The sequence below is a fragment of the Bombus fervidus genome, chromosome 17 (assembly GCF_041682495.2).
Source record: "Bombus fervidus isolate BK054 chromosome 17, iyBomFerv1, whole genome shotgun sequence".
NCBI classification, from domain to species: Eukaryota; Metazoa; Arthropoda; class Insecta; order Hymenoptera; family Apidae; genus Bombus; species Bombus fervidus.
Window position 1 is genome coordinate 3,683,476 of NC_091533.1, and position 15,402 is coordinate 3,698,877.

Consider the following 15,402-nt stretch of genomic DNA (forward strand, 5'->3'; position numbering starts at 1 on the left):
ACGGGTAAATTGACGTAAATAATAAACGTTTATTTCAGATTCTATGCACAAATAGTATACTACAATGAAAAATCTAATCGTATGAAACCCCATGTTGCAGTAACCTTATCATCGCAAGTAATGTGTATTAGGTACAGTATTTAACAAATTTTTCTAGCACGAAACAGTTAAATGTTGTATAATATTTATTATACAATAAAATTAATATGTTACATTATATATAATTATGATATATTACAAACTATGTTTTAAAAGCACCAGCTTGAGCAGCTTTAATTACAAAATTTTTCATCGTACTTTCATCTAATTTAGCAAAACTTGCTGTTTGTACTACGGCAGTCATGTGATTTAGCGCAAATTTGAAACAGTATTCCTCCGATTCCTAGAATTATATTAAAATTAATGGCACTGACTTTGTTTAAATAAAGCCACAAAATTTTATTTACCTTAGCATCGTACTCAATGGCTATACTGTAGCAAAAAGCAGCGTTTTCAACTGTAATTCCTCTCCTTATTATTTGTATGCAGCGTTTTTTCAGTTGATTTTCCGAATAAGCAACCGCTAGTTTCAAAAGTTCTTATCCACAAAAACCAGAAATAATTTTCAAACCACATTATAAAGTCTCGGGGAAAAAATAATGAAATACATACCTAGTATACTTTCCAGAGGTAAATCGATTTCGTCAGTGTACAAATACTTCAAAAAAGCTTTGTATACATCGTAAGAAAATTTTTGTTGTTTTATAACACTACAATGAATGATTGTAACAATTAAGGAATCTAGATACTCGTTAAAACAACAAACCTACCTCTGATTATTTGCGGTCAATGTTTCTTGAAACATCGTTCGGAAGTATTGAGAACGTATTACTAAAATAGCTTTGTGCACATAAATAAATTTTTTTCGTACTTGTATCACGAGATCACTCGTAGTCTACAAATGACAAAGAGAACAGTTTCAAGAAAATAACGATGTCAGAAATGATATTTCTTTACTGTATAAATACATACCTGATCGTTAAATGCTTCTCTGAAACAATCTATTAAACTCACGTCTGGTTCTTCGTCATGAAGAACAAGTGGTTGATGCATAACGCTAGGTGATGCATAACGCGCGAAAACGTCGTGTACGGATCCTAAAGTAGTGAGTACCGGATATGTGATACTTTGTCCCAAACACTCGCCCCACATAAATATCCGATTACCTTCTGCCATAGCTATGCTTATGTGATTGTAATGTGAAGTTGCTACATCCAATACTCTTCCCATCATTTCTTGTTTCAACTGAAAAAACTTTTATTAATTTTCATTCATTAATGTAATCATATTGCATTTTACCTGTACTGGACTACAGATGTTCGTCTTCATGTAAAGCCCTAACTGTCCATAATTATTTCCACCCCAGACATATAATGCCCCTTTGTTACTCAATGCCAAAACATGTGAATGACCACAAACTACTTTTTCTATCAATGCAAAAACGTATTACCAGTATTCAAAAAATATTCAGCTTAGATATATTCTAAACAAAGATAATATTACCAATTACAACACCAATAAGCATTGTAACTTTACAGGGGTCCACTTGATTAACATAATTTCCAATTCCTAATTGACCAACATCGTTACAACCCCAACCATAAACTTTTCCAGTATCCGTAACTGTCATGCTCGATGACTGACAACAGCTAATACAAATGACTGTTTTGCCAGCTAATGTGGAATTCACTTTCATAGGTGTATTTTCATTTATGTTAACACTTTTACCTACTTGGCCAGATGTATTTTCACCCCATGCATACACCTAAATAGATATATATATATAGATTTATATATATATTAGATATATATATAGTAAATTATTGTATATATAATTTTTGGTCATTATTAAAAAAAGCTTTAAGTTTCTATCTAACCTTTCCTTCCTTCGTTAATGCAAGAGAATGATGACTCCCGCAAGCTATATCGACAATAAATTCATCACTTAAATTTCTTGTTACAGGCATTGGAATCATATGATTGGTAGAACAGTTTCCTAGTTCACCGTGACTGTTATGTCCCCATGAATATACCTTTCATAAAAATCATGTTATTAAATAATACAACATTAAACTGTTTATTAATATTGTAATAAAGACTTATAAATTCCAAATACCTTTCCTTCCTCAGTAAGAGCCAAGACATGTGGACCTTTACCATATGCAAGAGTTTTTATATCCTTACCACATAATGCTTCAACTTTCTTTGGATAAAAAGTATTACAAGCATCCCCAGTTCCAAGACACCCAGAAGTGTTACTTCCTAGAGCATATACTATTTTATCCCTTGTTATAATTAAAGCTTCATTACCTAAATCACCTGTTTAATGAAACATAATATTTCATAAATTCATATACGAATATTGTTCTTATGTAACAATAAGATATAAAATATGTAACAAGAATAAAAATAAAGGTAGAAATAATAGACATTTTACCATATACAAGTGCCATATGAATTTTTGAAACATGATTCGAGTCTAAGAAACTAAAAATTGGCCAATTCTTCAAATCCCAAAGAAACATCTTTACATATATATATATATATATATATGTATGTATATATATATATCCTAAATTTCTAAAAACAAACTGATTTCAATATAATTTTAATAATAATTTCAATATAATTTGAATTTTATTTAGTAGTTCCGGTGTTTAATCTTCTAACTTTTATTAGACATTTCTTTACTTAATCATTTATGAGTACTATAATTTTTTCTCATTCTTTTTTATGAATTAAATGTAGTATACTCTTCTTTAAATTCTGCACTATGAATAATTCTAAAATATAAACAATCGATATAAAGTATAATATGGTAAATATTAACTGGTATTAACAATGATAAATAAACTCTCTTACTAACATGTGTATTCACGTTTTATATATCAATAGTTTGTCAATCTCGTTGAATAAATTTGTAAACAATATCATTAAACACTATTGTACAGTCTGTTCAATGAGACGAAACAGTAATGGTAAACAAAATGTAATTACTGCAGCTGCAACTATTCGCTGTCTACTAGTGACATTCGAATATTCACCTTAATCCCTATCATCCCTCCTCTAGATCCGTCATTATTTAAGGTTATGCATTTTACCTCGCACTGTTCCGGAAAAATTTTCCTAACACGAATTTACCTATATAATTTGACATATAAATAAGACCCCTCCTCTCATAGAAGCAATCATCACGATGAAGAGTAATAAAATATAAAAATGTTATGTCACATTCTAAAAAACTTGTTAGGTACATAATTAATGAGAACTTAATTATTTAGATTATAGTATCAAATAGAAATATTAAAATACAAGTCACAAGCAAATTTTAAATCTTATAAAAGAAGATTAAAAAATTTATATACAATTTTTATAAAATTTATATACAAAAGACTTATATACATATGTATGCACTTTCACACTTTCCTCCCCCCTCCTCAAAAATGGTTCCAGAATTCTTCATTAAATTCAGTTCAATCAGAAAGATCTTTGATTCAACTATAGCTATGGAAGATAATTTATCTTAAAGATCTAAAAATAAATTATAATAAAGTAACTAGTACCAGCAAGCTTCATTATTCTGATGATAGTTTATTCACTTTCACATCTTAATAGAATCTTTAATAAATTCTTAATAAGATAAAAAAGATGCAGAAGTAAATTACAAAAGAAGAACAATTATAAAAAATGTCATATCTTGAATTTTATTAAAATCTTAAAATACAAAGTAACTTCTTATGCTTATCATAAATAATCTGTCACAATTCTAAAAATGTAGTAATACAAAACAAATGTTCTGCAATTAAAAAACTATACATTTATACAAAATTTACATATTATTAAAAATATTAACTCTAAGAAATATGAATATTTGGAAGTAATATCTGCTTAATCTTGAAGCATAACAATGCGAATTATTTATATAGTATTATTTCCTTTGTGTGATAAACACTTTGAACTAAGTTTTAAAAATACCCGCTTGAGCAGCTCTAACTATGAAAGTTTTCATTGTACTCTCATCTAGTTTCGCAAAATCCTCTGTCTGTACTACTGCAGTCATGTGGTTTAAGGCAAATTTAAAACAATATTCTTCTAATTCCTATAAATTTATAATATATCAAATATTTTAATTGTATTTTGTATTAAAAAAATAAGTAAGAGATATTATTTACCTTAGCACTGTATTGAATAGATATGCTGTATAGATAAGCGACATTTGTAACCGTAATCTTTCTATTTATCATTTGTATACAATGTCGTTTTAACTGATTTTCAGAATAAACATTAGCTAAATCTAAAAGTTCTATGTAAAAAAAGATATTATAAAACATATTATTAGACGCTCTCTTTCTATGAAAAATAAAAAAATATTTACCTAATGCATTTTCTTGTGATATATCAACTTCATTAGTATATAAGTATTTCAAGAAAGTTTTGTATACGTCATAGGAAAATTGTTCATGCTCTATAATACTACAATGCGTAATTATATTAGTGAAAATATAAATGTGCAAGTTGGAAAAATTGTTTTACCTTTGGCTATTTTCTACCCAATGCTCTTGAAACATTGTTCTGAAGTAATGGCAGCGTATCTTCAGAACAGCTTTGTGTACATGAATGGGTTTCCCATGTACTTGAATTACAAGATCGCTAGTGGTCTTTAACATGCAGCAAGAGATGGCATAAAAGTATGATAAAATCAGCAAACATGTTATTGTTTATAAAAAAATACATACTGGATCATCAAAGGCATTTTTTAGACTATTTGCTATATTTGCTTCTTCATCATTGTGAAAAATAAGTGGCTGATGCATGACAGATGGAAACGCATAATATGCAAGAGCATCATACAAACATTTTAGTGGAGTGAGTGTTGGAACTTTAATACTCTGACCTAGACACTGACCCCACATAAATATCCGATTGCCTTCACACATAGCCAGACTTATGTGATGATAATGCGAAGTTGCTATGTCTAATATTCTTCCCATTTCGGGTAATTGCAGCTACAGAAATATTCATTAGTTTCAACTTAACAGTACATACACAAAATAAATTTTTACCTTTCTTGGTGTCCAAACATTTGAGTCTGTATTAAGACCTAATTGCCCATAACTGTTAGCTCCCCAAACATAAAGAACACCTTCATCACTCAATGCTAAAGTATGCATGTAACCGCAAACTACTTTTTCTGTGTATTAAAACACATATTATTAACAATGTTTTAATATTCATATATTCACAAAAACGATCAATATTACCTATTACTATTTTTGCAAATGACGTTACTTTTTGCGGCTCTACTTGACTAGTACAATTTCCAATTCCTAGTTGACCAACACCATTATGACCCCAACTATAAACTTCTCCGTTATCCATAACCGCTACGCTGGATGAGTCTCCACAACTAATGTGAACAACTTTCTTGCCATTTAATGCAATATGCAGCAATTTTGGTATAGGTTGAACTGTACTAAGGATAGTACCACAACCTACTTGTCCAGATACATTGTGACCCCATGCATATATCTAAAATAGATGTATCAATTTTGCATTTGATCTGCTCTGATCAAATATTTTCATTTTACCTCTCCTTTACTCGTTAGTGCAAGAGAATGATGACCCCCACAGGCTATATCAACAACAAATTCATCATTCAATACTGAGGATATAAGTGTTGGAGTTAGACATTCGTTGGTAGTTCTATTTCCTAATTCACAATAATCATTATAACCCCATGAATATACCTTTCACATAAATTATATTATTAAATTAAATAATGTAACATTATACTACATATTAATGATGTAATAAAATTATCTTTTCAAACACCTTTCCTTCCTCAGTGAGAGCCAAGACATGTGGACCTTTGCCATATGCAAAAGTTTTTACGCCTTTACCACATAATGCCTCAATTTTCTTTGGATAAATAGTGCTATGAGTATCACCTGTTCCAAGGCATCCATAGGTATTGTTTCCTATACCATACACCATATCATCCTTCGTTACAATTAAGGTTTCATTAGCTGCCTTACCTGTTTAAGCAAAAATAATGAACAAAATCTTTTTTTGCAATACATATTATATTATACAAATACAATATTATACAAAAAAATAAACTGATACAAAAAATAAATATTACCATATACAATAGCCATACGGACATTCGATATAAATTTTGATTCTAATAAACTAAATATTGACCAATTCTTCAAGTCATAATACATACTTATATTCATATTTATGTTTTTAATACGATGTGAAGGTACTATTAATGTAATTCGATAAAATTATAACGTATTTAAATTTCAATTTTTATCACTGCTTATCAATCAAACACTGTATACTTTTTTAATTTTATAACAAAAAGTGTTTAAATGTACTAAACGAAGAATTGTCATAAAATTTGTATTAAATTGATTTCATTTAAATCTTGTAATAATATCCTAAAAATTGTTTAAAATTTTCGCACTATATACACATGTTTATAACTAAACAAAAAACAAAAAAAAAAACTTCTAACCGTCTTTCATATAAACAAAGATAATGTACATAGTACATATCATGTCAGTGTGATACTCTATAGCTGATACTGTAATTTCAGAATCATATCCAGTTTTTAATTTCGATCATTACTAGTAGCATAATTTTATTTTTTGCTACATCGGTAATGTTGAAAATACAATAAAAATAGATTCCTCAAATTTTATGACAGAAAAATGTATAATAGCAAATTTCGTCAAATGAATTTTTTTACATATTAGTATATGTAATTTACAAAATTAAATGAGTATAAAGTGGTAAAGAATCATAAAAGAGTATCAAATTATAGGGCGGGTTTTAAATCATGACACTGTTCTCTTTCTTATTTTTAACAATTTTTTCACAATATTTTATTAAAGCTTGAGTCTAACCACAGCTAAATATTTTACAGGTTCCTTCACCGTTTCAATATTGCTTGCAATGTCACCAATCTAATCTAATACCAACATAAGATTAAAACTTATAACGTTGGTAGGTGACTGATAGCGATTGTAACTAAAGTACTTTTACCATTATACTATGTAATTACTACTATCTGCTACTATGTAATTACAAATAGAGATAGAATTTCTTATAATCATAAATAAAGCATAAAATTCTATACTTCTATAATGTGTATACATATTTATACAGATTGCTATTATACAAGTGAATAAATAATAAGTAGCTTATTGAAGTCACAAAATGTGGCTTGACCAATAGCTTTATTGGAATAAAGCAGTACTCTACTACGTCAGAAATTACTAACCAATTGTAGTGGCTTAAGTTTTATTTGGGGTAAACATTTACAAAACCATTAAACAGTATCCGTATTAATATTTGATATGAGAGACTAAATCTAAAATACAAAAGATTATAGTTATAATAACAAAAGAGTTTATTATATTGTATGGTTGATTGAAAATTATGAGCTGTGTCCAAAAATGTGTTATCTATATATAATATTTTTACAGTAAGCAGTGTTTACATTGTCGATCATTTATTTTTAAGGAATAACTTTTTATTCATCTCATATGGAATATAATGACCAAGATACTTTAAAGATGAATGAAAGCGACTCCATTTATGGAACTACCTTGTCCCAAGAATCAATAAAGGTAATTGCAGAAAGTATAGGTGTTGGAAATTTCCCAGATGAAGCTGCAAAAGATCTTGCGGAGGATGTAAGTTATAGACTTAAAGAAATCATACAGGTTTGTATATCTCCAAATTATAATCCAATTATAAATAATTCCTATTCCTTACATATAATATTAAAGTTGTGTAATTGAGATTACTAATGTTGGTAAAGGATGCTGCTAAATTTATGAGACATGGCAAACGTCAACGAATGACAACACATGATATAGATCATGCTTTGAAGATAAAAAATATTGAACCCACATATGGGTTTTTTGCCAAGGATCATGTACCATTTCGCTTTGCTTCTGGTGGTGGTCGTGAATTACATTTTGTAGAAGAAAAAGAAATTGACCTTAATGAAGTTATATCAATGTCTGGTGGACAAACATGGCCTAAATTACCTTTAGAAATTACACTACGTGCTCATTGGCTTTGCATAGATGGTGTTCAGCCTACAATACCAGAAAATCCACCTCCTGTTTCTAAAGGTAGTAATTCAATAGCATAAAACTATCCTTTTTGCAATATTATGTTAACTAAAAGTAATATCTATTAATTAATCAATAATACAATAGATGTTCAAAAGCTAGAAAGTGTTGATCCAACAAGTAAACTTACAAACAAAAGTCAGAACATTGGTGTTGGGAAACCAGGTGGTGGTGGTAAAAGTCAGAAATTACGTAATGTGGAAACAGTTCATGTCAAACAATTAGCCACTCATGAATTAAGCGTTGAACAGCAATTATATTATAAAGAAATTACTGAAGCATGTGTTGGATCTGATGAAGCACGCAGAGCAGAAGCACTGCAGTCCCTCTCAGCTGACCCAGGTTTACATGAAATGTTAGCACGGATGTGCACTTTTATTGCAGAAGGTGTACGTGTTAATGTAGTACAAAACCATCTTGCTCTTCTAATTTATCTAATGAGAATGGTTAAAGCTCTCTTGGACAATCCCAGCCTTTATTTAGAAAAATATGTATGTATTAATTATTATATAAAAGGAAAGGGGAGAGTGTGCGTATACATGCACGTATGCATTAATACTCATTAATCTTATATTTTATAGTTACATGAATTAATACCATCTATCGCCACATGTATAGTTTCACGCCAATTATGTATGAGGCCAGAAGTGGATAATCATTGGGCACTTCGCGATTTTGCATCACGCCTTATGGCTCAAATTTGCAAAAATTTTAATACTTCTACCAATAATGTACAAACTAGAGTAACTAGAATGTTTAGCCAGGCTTTAGCAAAAAATAACCAGGTATAATTGTATACTAAAGCAATAATAGCAGAAATAGAAACACAGAAATAACAATGATAATAGTGATAATGGTAATAATAAAAATAATAATAATAATGACAACAAATTTTTCAGACTCCACTGGCGTCACTTTATGGAGCAATTGAAGGACTCTGTGAGCTAGGTCCAGAAGTAATTAAAGCATTAGTTATTCCTAAAATTAAATCTGTTTCCGAACGTATTGAATCATGTATTGAAGGACCAGGTCTATCAAGTGTAGATAAAAATGGAGCAGGTCATATAAAGACTCTACTAGTGGTGAATATAATTTCTTACTAGTATAAATTTTATTGTATTAATATGTATTTTTCCTAGCTATTTTTGCTAATATATTATTATACTGTATAAAGCCTAACAGAAAAATATGCAATGGAATTTACAGAAATCGGTAGCTCCCGTCTTAAAGACTATACGATCTCCTCCAGATTATGTAGAAGATTACAAACAGGATTATGGTTATATAGGCCCTGCATTGTGCGCAGCCGTTGCGAAAGCTCGTACACAGCCAGCAACATTAACAACAACTGCATCCACAACTACAGCTTTAACAACAAGTCAACAAGGTCCTACATGTACTGGAAAAACCATCGTACAAGCTGGTAATATTGTTTCTATTAACATGAAGTTAGACGAGTATTTTTACTTCAGATATCTTCATTTTTTATTTAGTGACGAGCTCTAGTCCCGGGCAACAAACTGGACGTACAATTATGCTTGGAACAAGTAGAGCTGCTGGTGGAACAACTACAGCTGGAGGACAAAAATTCGTTATTTTGCAGTCTCGATCTCAAACACCAACCGCTACAAGTATTAACACTAATGCAATACAACAACAACCTCAGCAGCAGCAACAACAACAATCGCAACAACAGCAAGTTAAACTAGGCCAAACCAATGTCACCCAACAAAAAGCACATATACAAAGTAATGCACCAAAATTGGTAGTTGTTTGTATGCCCAGTAGTAGTCACGGCACTACTACAGTAACTCAGGTGTGTATAACATATAGCGGTAAAAATCATAAAATATAATTAATTGGATTATTAATTGTGAAAATTATTTGCAACAGGGGAACATAACAGCAAAAACACAGAACGTTTTTGTTACACAACAAAATGTTGAATGTTCATTGAGTCCAAAAGAAGAACATTCTTTTCAGTAATAATGCCAAAATTCATTTCGTTCATTCAATTTCTAGTAATTTGTACAAAAATTAATTTTTGATGTTAATATACTTTTTAATTTACTTTTGTAAGAAAATAAAAAATTTGTTATGAGCATGAAAATGATATATAAATATATATATTTTTATCAAAAACAAAAAAAATATACAAAATTACACATTAAAAAATTGAAAATGTATATTTAAACGAACTTCATCATTCAAAGTGTCATCGAAAGTGAAAGTAATTAATCTTAATTATTTATTTACTATTTTAATTATACAATTCATAATCAATAAATACAATTTATAATTATAATAAACAGATCGCATGTATAAATTGGTATATATGTATATACTTGTATATATATAAATATAAAATAAATATGTTTGTATGATAATGTGCCTGTTTCATATATAATGCATTTATAATCTGATCTATGTAAATTAAGTTAAATTCATACACATTTCTTAGCCAATAAATGTATATGTTACCAAAGCTATATACATATATAGGTAATTTAGAACTATATTACTCTGTGGAAGGAGTATTTTTCCCCTCTTAGCGTATTCCCCTCAAGTGAAACGATTTATTCGAATACATATACATGTGAACAAATCGTAAAATTATTTAGTCCTAATATTCTTATCATAATCATTGTTTGTAATATTGAGTTTTTTGTATATTTATTTGACGTTGACTGCTATGAAAAAAAGTGATAAGCGTGCACTGTTAAGAAGACATATTTATTTCATACGTACGACGCAATAATGATCGATGTATAAAACTAGATGCGCAGAGAAAATAAAAGTACCCACGCCATATTTGTTTTTGAAAGAATTTGCTTTATGTTTAATTTACGAAATAGAATCAAAATGCTGGTTAGAAAACAAGTAGAAATACATACATCAATTTTTCTTTAAAGGATAAAATGTATATTTTATATAAAATTATGAAATATGAAATATGTTGATATTGCAAATGGAGCAATTTTATATATCTTTAAGATTTTGGTTGTAAGAATATAATTTGTTAAAAAATAACATAAGTGAAAAAGTAGTTTGTAATTAACTGTTTATATATGCAGTACACATATTTTTATTCATTGCCTGTTATAAAATGGCTACAAATGATGCTTTAATAACCTTTTTTGCAAACACTGTTCAAGAAAATGAAAAGATATTACAGGAGTCATATCTCAAAAGTCAAGTAAGTACTGCATGAGAAAACTTATATTCTAATAATATTATTCACTGGTAATTAATAATAGTATCAACTATTCTTCAGATAAATATTAAACATAAGAAAGATTATGACAAGTTGTTTATCAGACTTAATTACATCTGTCAAATGAAAGCAACTAAAGACGGAGTGCAGTTAAATTCTTGGTGTAAAAACAATGTAAGCTTCACTTGACATTATCCTTAGTATATGGTCATCTTATATAAATTTTATAGTCCTTTTATAATATTTTATGTCAGGTTATAAGTCATATATATGGACCTATCTCAGGATTTCCATCTGGTTCATGGTGGGGTATCCGTATGGATTGTTCTAGAGATCGTGTTCATGATCCCTTCGATGAAAATATTCAAAATGGACCATTTGGAGTTACTTCAATTTGTACTTCAAATATTAACCTAAATGAAGATGTAGATTTGGGTAATTCTCTTACTCTTACAGGACAAAAATATTCTGTTGGTATATTAGAAAAAGATCCGCTTACTAAAAATTATGAAAATCAAGTACCAGTGAGATTAATTAGAAGCTATAATTTATTCAATGACTTTGCACCTAAAACAGGTTATAGATATGATGGTTTGTACATTGTAACAAACTTTTGGATAGGTGTAAATACAGATTCTATAAAATATTATAAATTTGCTTTGTCACGTTTAAACGATCAAGAGCCACCATCGTGGAGTACCAAACCGGCTCCTTTAGCTATAAGTAATCACCTATCTACTTCACATTCTTCTTCTACACCTTTACAAAACTGCTTAAAAAATTCTGCTCCAAACATGTATGAATTTAAAAAATATTCACATGGTTCTGAATTTATAATTCAAAAAGGGAAACATGAAAACTCGGATGGATTTTTACAAACTCAAAATATTGAAAACAAAAAGGTAGATGAAACAAAGAAAGGTGTAATTGAAAGTGCAATAGTGACTCGCCATGTATTTAAAAAGTTAAATACTAATACAGAGTGTACAATAAATATACCAAACATGCCTATTATGCCAGAAAACAAATCATTAACTCATATTGGAAACAAAGGATCTAAATCCCATAATACAAATATTTCTATACGTACAGGATTATATAATTCATCTCACAGCACACAAAACGATAGTAAGAAGAATACTTCATCACTATTTTGTAGAACGGTTAAAGCGATTAATATTGTAAAAACTAATCAACACATAGAAAGTTGGAATTTATCCAACAAAGATAAAAATAAAAATCTAGATGGTAAAGCTCAAACAATCATATCAAATGAATTTCCTAAGCGTGTTAATTATATTTCTCTCAACACTGTAAAACCAGAATTAATGAAAATAAAATTTCCTAAAGGTGTCAATGCAGAAATAAACAGCGATACAAATGATACAAGTTTAAATTCTTGTTATAGACTTGAATGCAATAGTACACATAAAGAAATAACTAACGATTCCAAAGACGTATGTAACAATATCGTAAATTCATCGAATACAACAACTAATATGTTAAACATGACAAATTGTATGTATAAAAATGAAATTTCACCACATAAAATGGTATCCAAAGAATTACAGCAATTCAAATCAATTGATTCATTGCCACCAGATAAAATTGTTCATTTGATTAACAGCAAAAACCATCCTTTATCAAAATTACTAATGGGTAATATGATAGGGTTAACATCGGAACAATCTGTAGCATTACAAACAGAAGACGCAATAACAACCAAGCCAGAAATCAAAGATAAGATAGTAACTCGAAATAGTGGTAAAGAAGAAATGAAAGAAAGGACTAAATTTGAAGTTATTTCAGATGATTTAAATGGATCAAGATGTTACAAATTTAGAAGACGCAGAAAACTGTCTAGAAAAACAACGAATAAGTCAGAGATGCTAAAATATAATAAAATACATAATGAAAAGTTTAAAAAAGAAACTGTACAGTCTTTAGATATCTTAGAGTATCCTGGAAAAAGTAGAGAGAAAACGGATATTTGCAAGAATTTAAAAAATAAAAGTATAAAAAAAAAAACAGTACAAAAGAGAGAACTGTCAGATTCAACAAGATATATTAAGAAGAATTCTGGAAGTACAATAGGAGCAAGAATACATTTACAAGCTGTGAGAAAAATTGATTCTTCAATAAAGAAACATATAAATAAAAAAAAAATAAGAGAAATTACAAATTTATTAATAGATGCAAAAATTGGACCAAAGATACGTGGTCCACGATATAGAAGATTGCGTTGTATTAACAAATGTACAGAACAATCATGTGAACATTTTAATAGTGCAATGTATACATCGAACAAATGTAAAGTTAATTCAGAGCGATCTACTTTTCAAGATAGAAATAAACTTACAAAGATAACTCACTGTAAACGTGTTAAAAGTCAAACTAGGAATGTTAAAATGTCAAAAACATTAAATTTTAATCATAGTAAAATTGGCAAGAATCTCACTACTTCTAAAAAAACAGATAAGAATTATATTGCAAAACCGGCTATAAATAATAATAATAATAATAATAATATGAAAAATAATGACAATGATAACGTTGATAATAATAAGAGAGACAAGGATAAAAGATCAAGATATATAAAGAAAAATGTGAAAATTGTAGAAAATAACGATACAACGATTAAAGATCGAAAAAGAAAATTGATGCAAACAATTTGCAGAGATTCAAAATGCAATAAAATTAACGAAGAATTGCAAAAGAGCTATAAAAAAGAAATTTCAAAACCATGTAAAACAGATGCTGTTACTCAATGTTCTCTCCTTCAAGAACCTGCAATAAAGAATCTGAAATTGAACGATTTCGTGCAAAATAATGTTCGTAATGAACAATACACTTTTATTAAAATAGAATACGGTAGTGATTTTAAAGATATGAAATCTGAAATATATGAAACTACAAAGTTAGGTGATAAAAATAGAGGCCATCATTCTACATTTCGATCATCTACAGAAAAATGTGTATCTTGTACAAAAACTGCATCTAATTTACAGCACCCCATAAATTCAAATGCATCGTTAAGTAGCAATACTTCGAGTGCAAAAGAAAAAAATAAATTTTCACCTGAAAGGGTATCTGCATTTGTACCTGTTAACATCCCGGATAATGATCTAAAAATTGCTCGTTTAAGGTCAATAGGATTTAAACCAATTGATTTTAGTAATAGCGATGAAGGTATTAACAGTCAAGATAAAAGAAACAAAGTACCAAGACAAAGCGTTACCGAAAAATACAATAAATACACAAATGAGGAAAACGATATTGTCGTTTATATGGATGATGAATTACAATATCAAGATATTGAGGATGAGGACAAAAATTCTTTATCTACCAGAGATAAAACTTTGAATTCAAAAATGTATACTGAACAATTAAATAAAATGATTTTAGAAAAAGAACCATATAATTCACTATTAGAACAAGATCTAGAATCACCATGGCATGGGTGGAAAAAGATTGTAACAAATAAAGATACATATTGGATAGGTTGGTAAATAGACTGTAACAAATATTGTACTATTGTATTTACACACACGTATGTGTATATACAGATTTTCTGCCAAAATAAGGCTGTTAACAAAATGCTAAGTTATTTTTTCCACTGATAGTTGTAATATTTGATGCTATTAATGCAATTTATGCAATATACTTTTTGTAAGGCAATTAGATCCAATCTTTTATTCAATTGTATATTTGACTTAGTCTAATTATTTTCATTACGTTTTTGTGATCAATGAATCAGTAGTAAAAACTAGAACTAATATAAACAATACTAATTGTATGAAATGATGATTTATTTTGAAAAATGAATTGTATTGTTATTTTGTGGAGCAGAATAGTATGTCCTCTCCATAAAAATTCATATATACACAGTTTACTCTCTTGTATAGAAAATAAAATTCAATTAAGATTTTGATTAATGTTTGTTTTCATTTTCTAAAATACCTAAGAAAATACGACACATGATAGGTATTAAATATG

General features: G+C 28.8%; 3 protein-coding genes across 4 annotated transcripts; 2 read left to right on the plus strand and 1 right to left on the minus strand.

The window, feature by feature from the left end:
• Window positions 1–9: 9 nt before the first annotated feature.
• LOC139996267 (uncharacterized) lies at window positions 10–6,918 on the minus strand. Its single transcript, XM_072020521.1, has 22 exons — window positions 6,182–6,918; window positions 5,872–6,074; window positions 5,628–5,786; window positions 5,301–5,568; window positions 5,103–5,230; window positions 4,776–5,045; window positions 4,573–4,697; window positions 4,415–4,512; window positions 4,212–4,342; window positions 3,999–4,138; window positions 3,802–3,849; window positions 3,084–3,165; window positions 2,477–2,615; window positions 2,156–2,358; window positions 1,917–2,072; window positions 1,543–1,804; window positions 1,339–1,466; window positions 1,012–1,284; window positions 810–934; window positions 652–749; window positions 447–577; window positions 10–382 (listed from the first exon to the last, which is right to left on the minus strand). Exons 1-22 carry the CDS (start codon window positions 6,276–6,278, stop codon window positions 242–244), a joined length of 3,405 nt encoding a protein of 1,134 aa, XP_071876622.1. The 5' UTR covers window positions 6,279–6,918; the 3' UTR covers window positions 10–241.
• A 221-nt stretch (window positions 6,919–7,139) lies between these two features.
• Window positions 7,140–10,258, plus strand: LOC139996165 (transcription initiation factor TFIID subunit 6). The gene is made up of 8 exons (XM_072020329.1): window positions 7,140–7,775; window positions 7,874–8,192; window positions 8,280–8,683; window positions 8,774–8,977; window positions 9,092–9,274; window positions 9,399–9,615; window positions 9,686–10,008; window positions 10,086–10,258. Exons 1-8 carry the CDS (start codon window positions 7,596–7,598, stop codon window positions 10,176–10,178), a joined length of 1,923 nt encoding a protein of 640 aa, XP_071876430.1. The 5' UTR covers window positions 7,140–7,595; the 3' UTR covers window positions 10,179–10,258.
• A 474-nt stretch (window positions 10,259–10,732) lies between these two features.
• LOC139996163 (uncharacterized) lies at window positions 10,733–15,341 on the plus strand. Of its 2 annotated transcripts, XM_072020326.1 has the most exons (3): window positions 10,733–11,388; window positions 11,467–11,580; window positions 11,661–15,341. In XM_072020326.1, exons 1-3 carry the CDS (start codon window positions 11,299–11,301, stop codon window positions 14,913–14,915), a joined length of 3,459 nt encoding a protein of 1,152 aa, XP_071876427.1. In that variant the 5' UTR covers window positions 10,733–11,298; the 3' UTR covers window positions 14,916–15,341. The 2 variants fall into 2 exon arrangements, with proteins under 2 accessions (XP_071876427.1, XP_071876428.1); XM_072020327.1 differs by lacking the exon at window positions 10,733–11,388 and having other exon boundaries at window positions 11,692–15,341.
• Window positions 15,342–15,402: the final 61 nt, after the last annotated feature.